A 13,317-nucleotide genomic window follows, 5' to 3' on the forward strand; every position below is an offset into this window, starting at 1 on the left:
TGCTGTGCCCTGGTGGTCCTGGTGGAGGGGCCTGTAGTCATGGTGCAAGGCTGTAATTGGCCTGTGCAAACAGGGACCGGGCTCCCGCATATGCTGTGGACTCCAGAAGGTGTGAGTGACAGTAGCCTAGAAGAAACCTTCCTGGGTCTCCTGGGCACTGTCCCCTAGGCATGGGCCTAGGAGGTGGGGGTGAGGCCAAGCCCCAAGCACACAGCTCACAAGGTGGAGGGGGGCCTGGTAGGTGGGGTGGGGGAGGGAGGGAGGGAGGAGGACATGAGATGCCACCCTCACCCTGCCAAGAGTGGGAGCTAGTTCAGGTGCTGTGGCCACAGCCTCCCCCTTGGTTTCCTTTCTGTAGGCTCCAGGACCAGCCCTGAACTAGGGGAAGGTCAGGGTGCCGTTTCCTCTGCTACCAAGCATGCCTGAGTTTGCATCGGTCCTGGCTCTGGTGGCTCTGTTGGAGTGACCCCTGCAAGCCCCTCTGCAAGCATGCTGGGCAACAGTGCGCGGTGGGGCAGGGCAAGGGAAGGAAGGGTTCCGCTGTGGTGTGTGTCTCTAAGCCCACTGTGGGGACAACTGGGACTTGCATCTCTCTCCTGCTTCGTGGCCCTCCAGGGACTCCTTGGCAGACTTGTTAAATAGCTCCAGCTCTCTGTCTGCTCTTAGGCAGCTGATCCCTCCTGCCGTGGCTCCATAGCTACCTTTCCAGCACAGGACTGCTGTTCCTGGCAGGAGCAGGGCACAGGGGAGAGCGTGGGGGTCAGGCTGCCCCCCCTCCCCCCCCCCCACACACACTGTGTCTTTGGGGGTGGCTCGGGCTGTGCTATGGAGTTGGTTGGGGAAAGGAGCCCTGTTGTATTCTGCTCTTGCTGCTTTTCTTTGCCTCTCCTTGCAAGCAGAACGCAAACTCCTGTGAGCTTCACAGCTTGTTCATGATGCTGTCCGGGAAAGTGAAGTTATCCATCAAATAGAGGGACAAGGACAAGGCTGCTGCTCAGGGCGAGGGATGCAAACCTGTAGCCAATCTGCAGCCTTTCTTGAGAGTCTGGAATGCTTTTTCAGGAGCCAGGGCAAGAGGAGTGGTGCAGCTGCCCTGCCCTGGCAGAGCTCTGTGACCCACTGGGTGCAGTGGGAAGGCAAGGAAGGGTCCAAGCGTTGCAAGTCTGACTCCCAAATGCTCCCTGCGCTGGAGCTGTTCTCTCTATTCGTGGACGGCACGAGGATGCCAAGAGCCGGGAAACCATTGCTGGGCAACAGCTGCTGAGCCGAAGCCCCCATCTGAAACGGAAGTGGGAGAAGCGGGTAGGGCCACTGCACTCGAGATCCTGAATTCCTTCCCAAAGGCACGTTGTGCTGTCCCTAGAGGCAGCCTGGCACACGTGCCTTTCCCAGACCAGCTGCCGAGTTCTTCATTAGAAGAACCACCCCACCCCCCGCCCCCCCGCCCCCTGACCTTCCCAAAATTCACCTCCCCAGCAATGCTTCTTGCCATTGCCACTATCCAGGGCGCGCATGCTGGGCCTCCCTGCACACCCTGCAACGCTCTCGGAAGAGCACACGCTGCAATGAGTGCTGTTCTTCAAGGCCTTGGCTCCGTCCCTAACGTGGGGCACCTCCAGCCCTGAGCAGTGTTGAGCCTTCAGGCGTGCTGGGGTTGAGAGCAGAGCTTCCTCCCGAAGGGCAAGGAAAAGCCCTGAGCAGAGTGCTGTTGTAGTGCTGGCAGTCACACTCGCCTTGGGTCCCCTGCCCCATCCTCTGGCCCGCTGCTAGTCATGAGTACGTCTGAGGAGGGGGAGGGATCCAAATCCCGTTGCAGAAGGCATCCCCTGGTTATGCCTGGGGCCCCGCTTCAGAGCGGGACGGTTGTACTTGCTCCCAGGTGCCCAAGTCCCAAGTGTGACTTCCCCCAAGTCCCAAGCTGCAGCATGAAAGCAAGCAAGCAACTGACTGAGCAGCGGTGAGGTTAGCTATGATCCCACAGATCCTCTTGCACCCCCTCCTGAGAAACCGGCGTGCTCCAATACCTCTCTCAAGTGCCTGTACACCAGTGTACGCAGCCTGGGGAATAAAGAGGAAGAGTGAAAGACCTGTGTGCAGTTGCAGGGCTCTGATCTCATTGCAATTACAGAGACATGGTGGGATAGCGCGCGTGCCTGGAATGCTGTCATGGATGGCTCCAGGGAAGGACTGGTTGGAGAGGGGAAGCTTGGGGGCAGTCTTGCCTACAGTGACCACGAGATGGTGGAGTTGAGGATGCTGCGAGGAGGAAGCAGGGCAAGAAGCAGGACTGCAGTGCTGGGCTTCAGTGCGCTGGAATCACTTGGACCCTAGGTTTCCAAGGAGTTGTACTTCTTACAGTCTCATTTCCCCGCCTGCCAGTGAAAGTCTCTTCCAATCTTCTTTCCGGAGTCGGTGGACTCTTTCCCTCTGATTGGTTCATGGCTACGTGACCTAGTTCAAGTCACATCCCAGGATTTCAGTAAAGTTACAGAGACAAATATTCCAGTGATTACTTGCACTTATATTAACATTACCTACAGATATAAAATCACAGCGGGTTCCCATGCAGACACATCCTTGTTGTGTGAGATACACACGGGCAGTTTCAGGAGTTTCATCAGGATGTATTTCAAAATGACAGACATTTTGTTCAGCATCAAGACAACTGTCCTGGGCCTTGATAGTATTACTCTCACAGATAAATCCCCGTTGCTCTCGCACGACACACGCGCTAACATCGGCCGCTTGCCATTTGTCTCCATTGTTTAGGGCCCGCGCTCCGTGTTCTGTTGGGTCCAGCATAGTTCCATTGTGATTCCATCCCAGCGCAAGGATAGGGTATATAATAAATACGGAAGCATTGCGTGTCGTTAGGACAAAAGCCGTGGCCTTATTACTGTGAGGGTCATAAGTAAAAATGTGTGGATTCTCTGTAATGGGTTGAGGCAAAAAACATCATGAGCACGTAAGCAGTAGGCCCAGCCATCCCATGCGATGGCTTACTTCTCTGGTGGATGGTTGCTCACAACCCGCTTGACGTGCCAATGGTGTATCCTGTTTTCTTCCCTGAAACCTTAACAGCAAAGAACAAACATCTTGAAGCAGTGTATGGTCCCTCCTGCTTTGGTTCTAATTCAGACTTTTGTGAAAACACTCTAATCAAAACCTCCTCTCCAGGCAATATATCATGCCCCCATAGTGTTGGTGGAGTGGGTTGGTACCATCAGGCTTGTTTGCTAAAGGTTTCAAATCTTTCTTGCACAGCTAGTACATACTGAGCCAACCGCTCCTCTCCATCCAATAGGCTGGTCTTGGTGGGCATACAGGTTCCCAGTGCAGTTAGAGGTCTCCCAGCAAGAATGTCTGCCCCTGTTAAGCCTATGGGCTCTTTTGGAATACTCCAAATATCCCATGGAGGTAAGTTTCGGGCTTCTGGCCCTTTTAGCCCTCTGGGTACACAGATTTCTGCTAATTTCTCTTCCAAGGGCCTGTTCTTCCTTTCTTCCTGTCCCAAGGCCTGGGGACGATAGCGGGTGTGTAATTTCCTTCCTATCCACAAAGACTTCTAGAGGACAGACTTGCCTCAAAGAGAGGCAACGTTGGCCTCTTCAGGGACCTTCCTGGAAGCATGCCATGGGTTAGGGCTCTAGAAGGAAGAGGGGTCCAGGAGAGCTGGTCAGTATTCAAGCATCACTTCCTCCAGGCTCAAGAACGGGGCATCCCTCTGAGCAAGAAGTCGAGCAAAAGGGGCGGGAGACCTGCACGGACGGACAAGGACGTCCTGACAAAACTCCACAGTAAGCAGGGGGTGTACAGGAGGTGGAAGCAGGTGGAAGGGCTTCTTCTAAGACATCATTAACAAAAGGAAGACTAGGGGAAAAGTGGGCCTGCTCCTGACTGGGGCAGGGAGCCTGCCTGGCGACAGAGGGCCCAGCGAAGGCGGAGATACTGCATGCCTTCTGTGCTTCAGTCTTCAGTGCTAAGGGCAGCCCAAGGCAATGCCGGACCCAGGAGCCCAGGGAGAAAGGGTGGACAAAGGAAGACTTTCCCTTGGTGGAGGAGGATCGGGTTAGAGATGACTTAGGCAAACTTGACACCCACAAAACCATGGGCCCTGCTGAGATGCACCCACGAGTGCTGAGGGAGCTGGCGGACGTCATTGCTGGGCCACTCTCCATCGTCTTTGGAAGGTCATGGCAATCAGGAGAGGTGCCGGAGGCCGGGGAGAAAGCAAACGTCAGCCCAGTCCTCAGAAAGGGCAAGGAGGAGGAGCCAGTCAGCCTCACCTCCATCCCGGGAAAGCTGATGGAACAGCTCGTCCTGGAGGCCATCTCTAAGCATGTGGAGGACAAGACGGTGATCGGGAGCAGCCAGCATGGATTCCCCACGGGGAAAACTATGCTTGACCAACCTGATAGCCTTCCCTGATGGGACAAGTGGCCAGCAGCGGCTGTTGTCTCCCTCGACTTCAGCAAGGCTTTTCACACTGTCTCCCATCCCATCCTCATAGGCAAGCTCAGGAAGTGCGGGCTGGCGGAGTGGGCGGTGAGGTGGACTGAGAACTGGCTGGATGGCCGAGCTCAGCGGGTTGTCATCAGTGGCACAGGGTCTAGTTGGAGGCTGTAGCTAGCGGTGTCCCCCAGGGGTCAGTACTGGGTCCAGGATTATTTAACTTCTTCATCAGTGACTTGGATGAAGAGACAGAAGGCCTCCTCAGCAAGTTTGCTGTAACATCCCACCCCCCACCACACTGAATTTCAGCCCCAACAGGAGGACCCAGAGCAGCAGTGAAGGCATGCGTAAAACCCCAGCAGAAGGGGAAGAAACGAGGAAGTGTACGCATAACAATTTTAACTGCATTATTATTGTTGTTGTTGTTGTTGTTATGATTGAGACCTTTTTTTGCTGTGGAGAACTATTTGTTCGTTTCTTTCTGTTTTCTTTCTTTTTGCAGTAATAATTAGATCTGGACTACTCGGGATTGCTTTGTTGGACTGTTAAGATCTCAGTTGCACTGACAATAACTTCTTGGCTTTCTATATGAGGTGTGTCCTTTCTGCCCGCAAGCAAGACTTTGAGTGTCATGATGCTCACAGCGTTTTGAAGCCGGGTGGGACATCATCGGGCAGGGGGGTTCGGCACACCCCAAAGTCACTGCCCCACAGTCGCTGGGTTGAGTCTTCCCCCCGGGAAGGAGCACCCGGAGCACGAGGTTAGGTGTCCCTGACGGGATGTGCCGGGACAGCGAGAAACGTCCCTGTCGTCCGCCCCAGGGCAGCCGGCTCACCACAGCTCACCTGGGGGTGGGAGGTCCCCAGGACACGCTCAATCCCAAACCCCACAGACAACTTGCATGAAGTGATGCAGTGGAGGAGGGGAAAAAAAAGAACGGAACACTTTCGATAGGAAATGCTGGGCTTGTGGCTAACAATTATCTCCCAGGAACAAGCCTCCCGAGTTCTGACAGTTTCATGACAGCATCGTTGCAGTGACCAGCAGTGTCCACACACAAGCCAGATATTAGAAATTCCTTGGAAAGGAGTAGACGACAGGGCAAGAAGGGCGTCATGGGTCTGGGATACTGCTGCAGTTGAGTCTCCTTCGCGGAAGGCAAACAACGTGCCACAAGACACGAGCAGACCGAGACTCTCCAGCATGGGAAAGAGGCAGCTGAGGGGAGATGCGATAGGGGTGACAAAGGCCCAGAGAAGATGAGTGGGGAATAATTGCTCACTGTTGCTTCCAACGCGAGAGCGAGAAGCATGAGAAACGGAAACAGCTCCCGGCTGCTTCAGAGCGACCATCTCGAGGCCGATCTTCACGCACCAGGTAATGAGACGGTGGAAATCACGAAGACAGGGTCTTGTGGAGCTGAAAGCGTTCATGAGTGCCACCTAGAAAGATGAGCTCCTCAGGCAAGTGGGTTCATCACCAAAAACCAGGGCTGGGATTGCAGAACCTGTGTGGTTTCAGAGGGAAGGTTCTGCCTGTCAGCTGCAATGGGCTAGGGGCTCCCCACACGGCTCTTGTGATCAGACGTCGCTTTCAGGTGGAGAGTGGAGGAAAGAGGGCTTGCTACGAATGGCCAAGGCTGATCAGGGCCGTGTCTTTCCAAAGAAACTACTAGATTGTCTCCCCAGGCCAGAGGGGGTGGCTTGCCAGAGGAGCTGGGCACAGCTGCTTGTCGCTAAACCACTGCTCCTCAGCTGAGCAGTGCTGCCAGGAGGTAAACCTTGTTAAGCATCTCACCCAAGGACTTCCAAGTGCCAGCACCTGCATGGGAAGGCTCTCCTATTAAACTGACCCCAGGAAGCTCCTCTCCTGAGTGCTTCTAAGGTCTCTCAGAGCTCTTGGGGGCTCTTGGTAAGTTGCTTGCTTCTGTCTGTCTGTCTAGTTATGAGGGGGATTAGTAAGCTTCCTTGCCCTGGGGGGTTTCTGCGCATGTTTCTTCAGTTTAATGCTTGCTCTGTTGTCCTCTGTGCCTTCCCACTGCTTTTAATGCTGCAGGCAGTTTGTCTGCCTTCTGTGCTTCCCAAAACATGTCTTACAAGTGGTGGTTCTGGAGCCTTACCCTGCCTCGCCAAGGACAGGGAGGGAGTAGCCTCCTCTTCCTGGAGGAGCATGAAAGACCTATGGGCCTCTGGGTAGGAAGGAGAGGCCGAGACACTTGAACGTGAAGTGGTCTCTTGTTGCTCTAGTCCCTCCTCCTTGGAAGGCCGTAGTTCTGGCCCTGCAATGGCTCTGAGATGCTGAGGCAGTGGAGCAAAGGCCTCTTTCTTTTGAGCCCTCACTGAAAACAAGGTGGGCCTCTTGCAGCTGGTGGTGCAGGCAAGGGCTCGGTGTGCTAGTGCTTCTCAGGGCCTCTTCTGAACCGCCAGCTAAAGACCCTCCCCAGGGAGTGATGCCCAGCTTGCATGGAGCTGGGGATCTGAGAGCTCTGCCCGTAAGCAGTGGGGTGGCTTAATGCCGGCAGGAGTGCAACTTGGACGGCTCTAACGCAGCCCAGTCTCGCTGATCACGGGGCCTTGTGGGATCTCGGAGGCTGACTAGCAAGCAGCCCCAGCAGTGACTGAGGAGATGGTGCCAGGTTGTCCAGGGGTAACACCTGGCTGGCCTGGCAGCCTTTCCCTGGAGCAGTGCTCTGTGTGTCCTGGGGGCTGTGAGGCACTAGCAACCTGCTGGTATGCTGCTGGCTGCCTTGCCTGCTCAGCCCCTCTGCTCCTGCTGCTCTTGCTGAAGCCTGTCCTCGGCTGTGGCCTTGCCTGTGCAGCTTTGCTCTTCTCCTGGCCCTGTGGAGATGGCAGCGGGGCAGGTGCTGCTGGTGCTGCTGGCCGCCTCTGTAGCGACTGCCACCAAGGACCCGCTGCTGAATAGCTGCATGGATGCCAAACACCACAAAACCAAGCCTGGCCCAGAGGGGCTGCTGCATGGCCAGGTAGGGTGCTGCTGTGCTCGTGATTGTTCCTGCCCAGCCATCACCCCTGCACTCTAGGAGATGCCAGGTGGCATTGTCTAGGTCCCCTCTGCCCACCTTCCCGCACCAGAGAGGCTGGTGTGGAGCTCTGGGCTTAGCCACCTCTTGCCTGGGGAAGGTGGCCTGTGCTGTGTAGGAGGCTGCCTGATTTGCCCCTTTCTTCCAGCAAAAGGCTACTGCAGATGGGCTGTGGGTCACTCCTGCCCCGGGTGGGGTGGGGTGGTGGTGGGGGGGGGGGGGGAGGATTTCCGGAGCTAGCTCAATTTCCACCCTGCACCCCTGCAGCAAGGAAGCCCCCTTTGCCCAAAGCTGGGCTACCTGAGATCCCAGTGAGAGAAATGGGGGCAAGACAAGGCTGTCTCTTCTGCTCCCTCTCTGTGTTAGAGCTCCCTCTTGCTCCTTGAGAGCTCTCTTCCCCTGGCCTGGGTGGGGACAGGGCTAACAGCAAGCCAGGGCCCAGCAGGAGGGAGCTCTTGTTGCAGCTCCCTGGTACTGACTGGGGGTGTGTGATGCAGGCTAGCATCTGGCCTTCCTGGTGCCCCTCCTGCTCTCCCTCAAACTCCGCCTTGCTGCAGCCCTAAACCCCGCAGTCTGAAGGGCCCGTGCTGTCGCTGCTCACGGGCTCTTGCTGGAGGCAGTGGAGGGAGCCTGTGACTGTCTGGAGCTGCTGCCTGGCCTTCCTGATGGGCCTGTCTCCTGCTCCGTTGCAGTGTTCCCCCTGGAAGGACAATGCCTGCTGCACAGCCAACACCAGCTCGGAAGCGCACAAGGACCAGTCCTACCTCTACAACTTCAACTGGAACCATTGTGGGGTGATGCCACCCAAGTGCAAGCGCCACTTCATCCAGGACACGTGCTTGTATGAGTGCTCACCCAACCTGGGGCCCTGGATTGACAAGGTAGGGCTCTGCCCTGGCCCGGAGGAAGGCAAGGGGCCCTGTGCTGCTGCCATGCTGTGTTCTCAGCTGGTGCCCTGGCTGCTATGCTGTGGCCCACCTGGCTGTGGGCTGGCATGGGTGCTCTCCAGGCATGCTGAGCCTTTCCACCTGGAAGGTAGACTTCCACAGGCTTTTGCTAGCCTCTGCTTAGGCACACAGGTGGCTCTTGTTGCAGGTATGTCTGCTGGGACTGGAACTCCTTGGGGGAGGAGGAGGGGGGTCAGCCCTGGAGGCCAGGGGAAAGGGCTGGAAGGGGATTGAGATGGACCTCTGGGGTGTGGCAGGTGGCTTAGGTGTGGAGGGCCACCACCAATGGGTGTGGTTGTCTCCTCTGGGAGGCTGACAGCAGCTGGCGTCGGGAGAGGATTCTGCACGTGCCGCTCTGCAGAGAGGACTGTGAGGAGTGGTGGGAGGACTGCAAAGACTATGTCACCTGCAAAGAGAACTGGCACAAGGGCTGGAACTGGGCCACAGGTTAGTGGGCTCCATGGAGCAAGCCTTGCCTCATGCTGGCCAACAAAATGGCCCTGGAGGGGTGAGTGCTGCCTGCCCAGTGGCCCAAGCCAAGACGCTGGGTTGCTCGCAGCTGGCTTGGGGGCTGCAGGCTAGGTGGTGGCCCAGCCACCCTCCACCAGCTGGAATGCCGCAGTGGGCTGTGGGTGGGCTGTCCCCTGGTGGCCCGCTCCTCTGGGTGGAAGGGAAGAAGGAAGGAAGGAAGGAAGGAACTGCAGCGTGCTCCCTCAGGAGGGTCTCTCTGGGGCTGTCTGTCTGCAGGAACAAACCGCTGTCCTTGGGGCTCCGTGTGCAGGCCCTTCTCCCGAGTCTTCCCCCGCCCAGCAGACCTGTGTGAGAAGATCTGGTCCAACTCCTACAAATACACCACCGAGCGCCGGGGCAGTGGGCGCTGCATCCAGATGTGGTTTGACCCTGCCCAGGGAAACCCCAACGTGCTTGTGGCAAAATACTATGCTTGGAAGAGGAGAGCGTCTCCTGCTTGGAGGACGAACGCGACTCCCGCCGAGCCTGGCAAAGCGGCACGGGCTCTGCCGTGGCCTGCCCTGCTCCTGCTGCCTCTTGCCCTCGTGATGCTCCCCTAGGCACCGGGGAGCTCTTGGTGCTGTGCATGGTGGGCGATCCCTCTGACAGCTCTCCCAAGGGCCTTCACTGTGGCCATGCTGAAGGAAGGGGCTGCGCAAGCTGCCCTCCAGAGGAGCTGGCATGGCTAACGCTTGGGTCTGTCTGAACTGCTCGTGCATGCCAGTAACTGCTTGACATGCATGTTGTTGGACCTTGGTCCCTGCCTCTGCTCAGAGTTACTGGTGGAGGCCCCTGTGTCCCTGCCCTTCATGGCCCTCAGTTGAGCTCTGGGGCTGGGTTTCTCAGGCTCCTCTCCAGCTTCCCTGAAGGGGGGTGGTGGGGTGGGGTGGGTGGGGAGGGGAGAACAGAAGTCAGCCTTCTGAATCAGCCTTGCTTTCCTGGAGCTGAAATAAAACCATGACCCCTGTGAAGCACGTCTCCCAGGGGGAAACAAGCCTGCTGGTCTGGGTGGGACAGGGGCTTTGTGTAAATGGAGCAAGCAGTGTGTGGGTGGGAGAGGTGCAGCCTTCTCTCATGGACCCCAAGAGAAGGAAAACCCACCAACAAAACTGCTTTGTGAGACACCTTCAGGTAGAGCCCTTTGCTCCCTGGACACGTCACTGGTTCTCGTGGGGCTATTGCCATGCCTGTCAGTGAGAGGAATGTTTTTGCCTGCTGCAAGCAACTGCAGAGCCCTGTAGGCTGCCAGGTGAGGTGTAAGCCTCCCCAAGCCCGTATGCCAATTCCTCCCCGTGCTGGTCAGGACTGATGTGAGGTTTGTCTCAGGCTGCAGAACTGACTGTGCTGAGCGTTTGGGGCTTTGATGCCAGAGAGGTTCGTCTTGATGCTCCGCCTGCTTTTTCTTGATCTGTAGCTTCTCATTCTTTCCCTGTGTCATTGCGTTAGGATTCCCGTGCATTGGGGATTTTTTGGGGGGTGGGGGAGGGGGTTTCTTCAGCTTTCACTTGTGATATCCCTTGGGCTATAGTGATGGGCAGTGCCTGCTGGCAGATGGAGAAGCTAGCCGTGTGAGCAGAGTGGGCAAGTCCGTGCTCGTGCTTGGGCAGGGATCGTGGCTTGCCTGCCCCAGACAACTTCTGCTTTAGTGAAGCTGTGCTGGAGATGAGACACCTCTCAGGAGAGGAGGCTGATCAGGTCAGTGGCCCATCAGTTCTCACGGGTGAAGTGCACCTGCTGCGCCCTGAACTGAGCCAAAGGGCCGACACTAGCCCTCCCAGGCACCCAGCCACGTTTCACGTTGGCTCGCTTGTTGTGTGAGTTTGCAAAGAGAAGTTATCCCTGGTGGACGCCTCTCCTGAACTTGTTCTCCCTTCCACCTTTGTGCCCAACGAGGGCCACAAATGGCAGACACCAGCCAGCCTGGCCAGGGCACAGCCAAGCTCTCCCCAGTTTTCAGAAAGGGCAAGAAGGAGGAGCCAGTCAGCCTCACCTCCATCCCGGGAAAGCTGATGGAACAGCTCGTCCTAGAGGCCATCTCTAAGCATGTGGAGGACAAGACTGTGATCGGGAGCAGCCAGCATGGATTCCCCATGGGGAAAACTATGCTTGACCAACCTGATAGCCTTCCCTGATGGGACAAGTGGCCAGCAGCGGCTGTTGTCTCCCTCGACTTCAGCAAGGCTTTTCACACTGTCTCCCATCCCATCCTCATAGGCAAGCTCAGGAAGTGCGGGCTGGCGGAGTGGACGGTGAGGTGGACTGAGAACTGGCTGGATGGCCGAGCTCAGCGGGTTGTCATCAGTGACACAGGGTCTAGTTGGAGGCTGTAGCTAGCGGTGTCCGCCAGGGGTCAGTACTGGGTCCAGGATTATTTAACTTCTTCATCAGTGACTTGGATGAAGCGACAGAAGGCCTCCTCAGCAAGCTCGCTGATCATCCACAACTGGGAAGAGTGGCTGATACCAATGATGAGGTATGGACACTGGAGCATGTCTCCTGTGAGGAAAGGCTGAGGGAGCTGGGCCTGTTCAGCAAGGAGAAGAGAAGGCTGAGGGGGGATCTGATCCATGTGTACAAGTATCTGAAGGGAGGGTGTCCAGAGGATGGAGCCAGACTCTTTTCCGTGGTGTTCAGTGACAGGACAAGAGGCAACGGGTACAACCTGAAACACAGGCAGGTCCGTCTGAACATGAGGAAAAACTTCTTCACTGTGAAGGTGACAGAGCATTGGAACAGGTTGCCCAGAGAGGTTGTGGCATCTCTTTCCCTGGCCTGGGACCGCAGCTCACCCAGCAGCGGCAGCGGTTCCCCTCCGCTCAGCATGAAACCACTAACTAGCACAATGCAAGCTCCCAGCCTGGCTCAGCCAAAGGCCGACCACTGGGGACATCAGTCATTTGAGACCTGGCTCTGCCCACCTGGAAGACAAAGGAGCCCTCATGGTATCCCATACAGCCCTGTGAGCTGCCACCTGGCCCATGGCCTGGCTCTGGTGATAAAACATGCTGCAGGCTGTTGGCTGCAGTCTCAGGAGGGACCAGGCTGAGTGCTATAGCTTGCCTGTTATTTCTGACCTGACTTTCCCATTCCCCACGGCTGGCATATGAATGCTAGGCTGCCCATGGGGCTTTCTTAGTGGGCTTATAAGCAACCTTGTACCGGCAGAGCGCGAGTGAGGCTGGCTGTGACGTGCTCCTCTCTTTCAGAAGGTGCTTGTCTGGCAGGATTTGCAGAGGATCTGGAGCGCAAGGTGAAAGCATCACAGCTAGAGATGCAAGCTCTTCCTACTGCATGCTTGTGCTAGATCCTGCAGCTGTTTCTCTCAGCTCCCTCCTGAGCACAGAAGCTGTGTGAGCAAACTCTGTGGAGGGGCTTCTCCCCACTTTCGATGCTCATGCTAATTCCTGCTGTCACCTGTGTTGCTCCCTTCTTCAGAGAGGTGGAGATTTTATCTGCGCAAGCCACTCAGGTAACTGCTTGCTCTGCATGACAGTAACTGAGACTGTGGGGTGCTGCCAGCCTGCAGTGTGTCCTCCTGTCTTCTTGGGAGGGGACGAGTGGGTGGCACTGATCTTGGTGAGAGATTTCCAGTCCTGGTGAAAGCTCCTCTGCTTGCAGAGAAGTCACCCTATTGTTCAGCCAGGGATCCTGGAAGTGTGCTGCTGTCACAGTTAACACTAGGTCTACAGTTCTAGGCTAAACCTTTCCATTTTTACTCTCCGATCACTGCTGTCCTTTTTTCCTGCTGCAGCTGCAGGTTGGGAATCTCCTCTTTTCTGCCAAGCTTTTCTGGACCATGATTTCTTGTAGTCAGTACAATAAGTTGTCTGATTTATTGGAGCCCTTGGTGTAGGGCAGTAGGAGTACAGACTCCCCTCCCTCTGAGAGCACAGCAGCATGAGCCCCCTTTCCAATCTGTTTTTGCTGCAGTGAGTCATTTTATTTAGTCACAGGGTGCTTCCAAGCTGGCTGTGTTGGTTTGTTGTTATGGTGTTGTGGAGGCGGCTATGTAAACGACTGCTGATGAGCTATGTGCTCTGCATACAAGCCACGATCAATGAAAATCAGGGCTCTGATTTGCACGTGGTTCCCAGGTCTCAGAAGCTAACCTCATGAGAGCTGGAAAGCAGGGGGAGATGAACCAGTGGGGGAGGTTTGGCTCCATGAGCTCTCTGGCAGACGAAGAAGGTAATGTGTGGAGCTGGCAGGGTACTGCTGTAGCTGCAGCTGTGATGGGCTGAGGACGTGGACAAGCAGAGATTCATAATGTCTCTTTTTGTCCCTCGATACTGGTAGAAGAAAGCCACGCTTCTGGGCACACTAGGCCTTCTGCAGGTCTCATAGAGATGCCAGGACACTCGAGCTAGG

The 13,317-nt window shown here is 56.2% G+C and overlaps 1 protein-coding gene across 1 annotated transcript; it reads left to right on the forward strand.

Annotated features, from left to right (window-relative positions):
• The first annotated feature begins 7,165 nt into the window (after positions 1 to 7,165).
• On the forward strand, positions 7,166 to 9,937 carry LOC138065852 (folate receptor gamma-like). The gene is made up of 4 exons (XM_068931274.1): positions 7,166 to 7,435; positions 8,185 to 8,373; positions 8,751 to 8,886; positions 9,187 to 9,937. The coding sequence occupies exons 1-4, from the start codon at positions 7,298 to 7,300 to the stop codon at positions 9,507 to 9,509; spliced, it is 786 nt and encodes a 261-aa protein (XP_068787375.1). The 5' UTR covers positions 7,166 to 7,297; the 3' UTR covers positions 9,510 to 9,937.
• Positions 9,938 to 13,317: the final 3,380 nt, after the last annotated feature.

This window comes from Struthio camelus, chromosome 1, assembly GCF_040807025.1.
Source record: "Struthio camelus isolate bStrCam1 chromosome 1, bStrCam1.hap1, whole genome shotgun sequence".
Classification (NCBI taxonomy): Eukaryota; Metazoa; Chordata; class Aves; order Struthioniformes; family Struthionidae; genus Struthio; species Struthio camelus.

Coding starts and splice junctions, on each gene's coding strand:
- LOC138065852 (XM_068931274.1), top strand. CDS start 7,298: ATGGCAGCGGGGCAGGTGCTGCTGGTGCTGCTGGCCGCCTCTGTAGCG. Junction 7,436..8,184: donor AGGGGCTGCTGCATGGCCAG/GTAGGGTGCTGC, acceptor GCTCCGTTGCAG/TGTTCCCCCTGGAAGGACAA. Junction 8,887..9,186: donor GGGCTGGAACTGGGCCACAG/GTTAGTGGGCTC, acceptor GTCTGTCTGCAG/GAACAAACCGCTGTCCTTGG.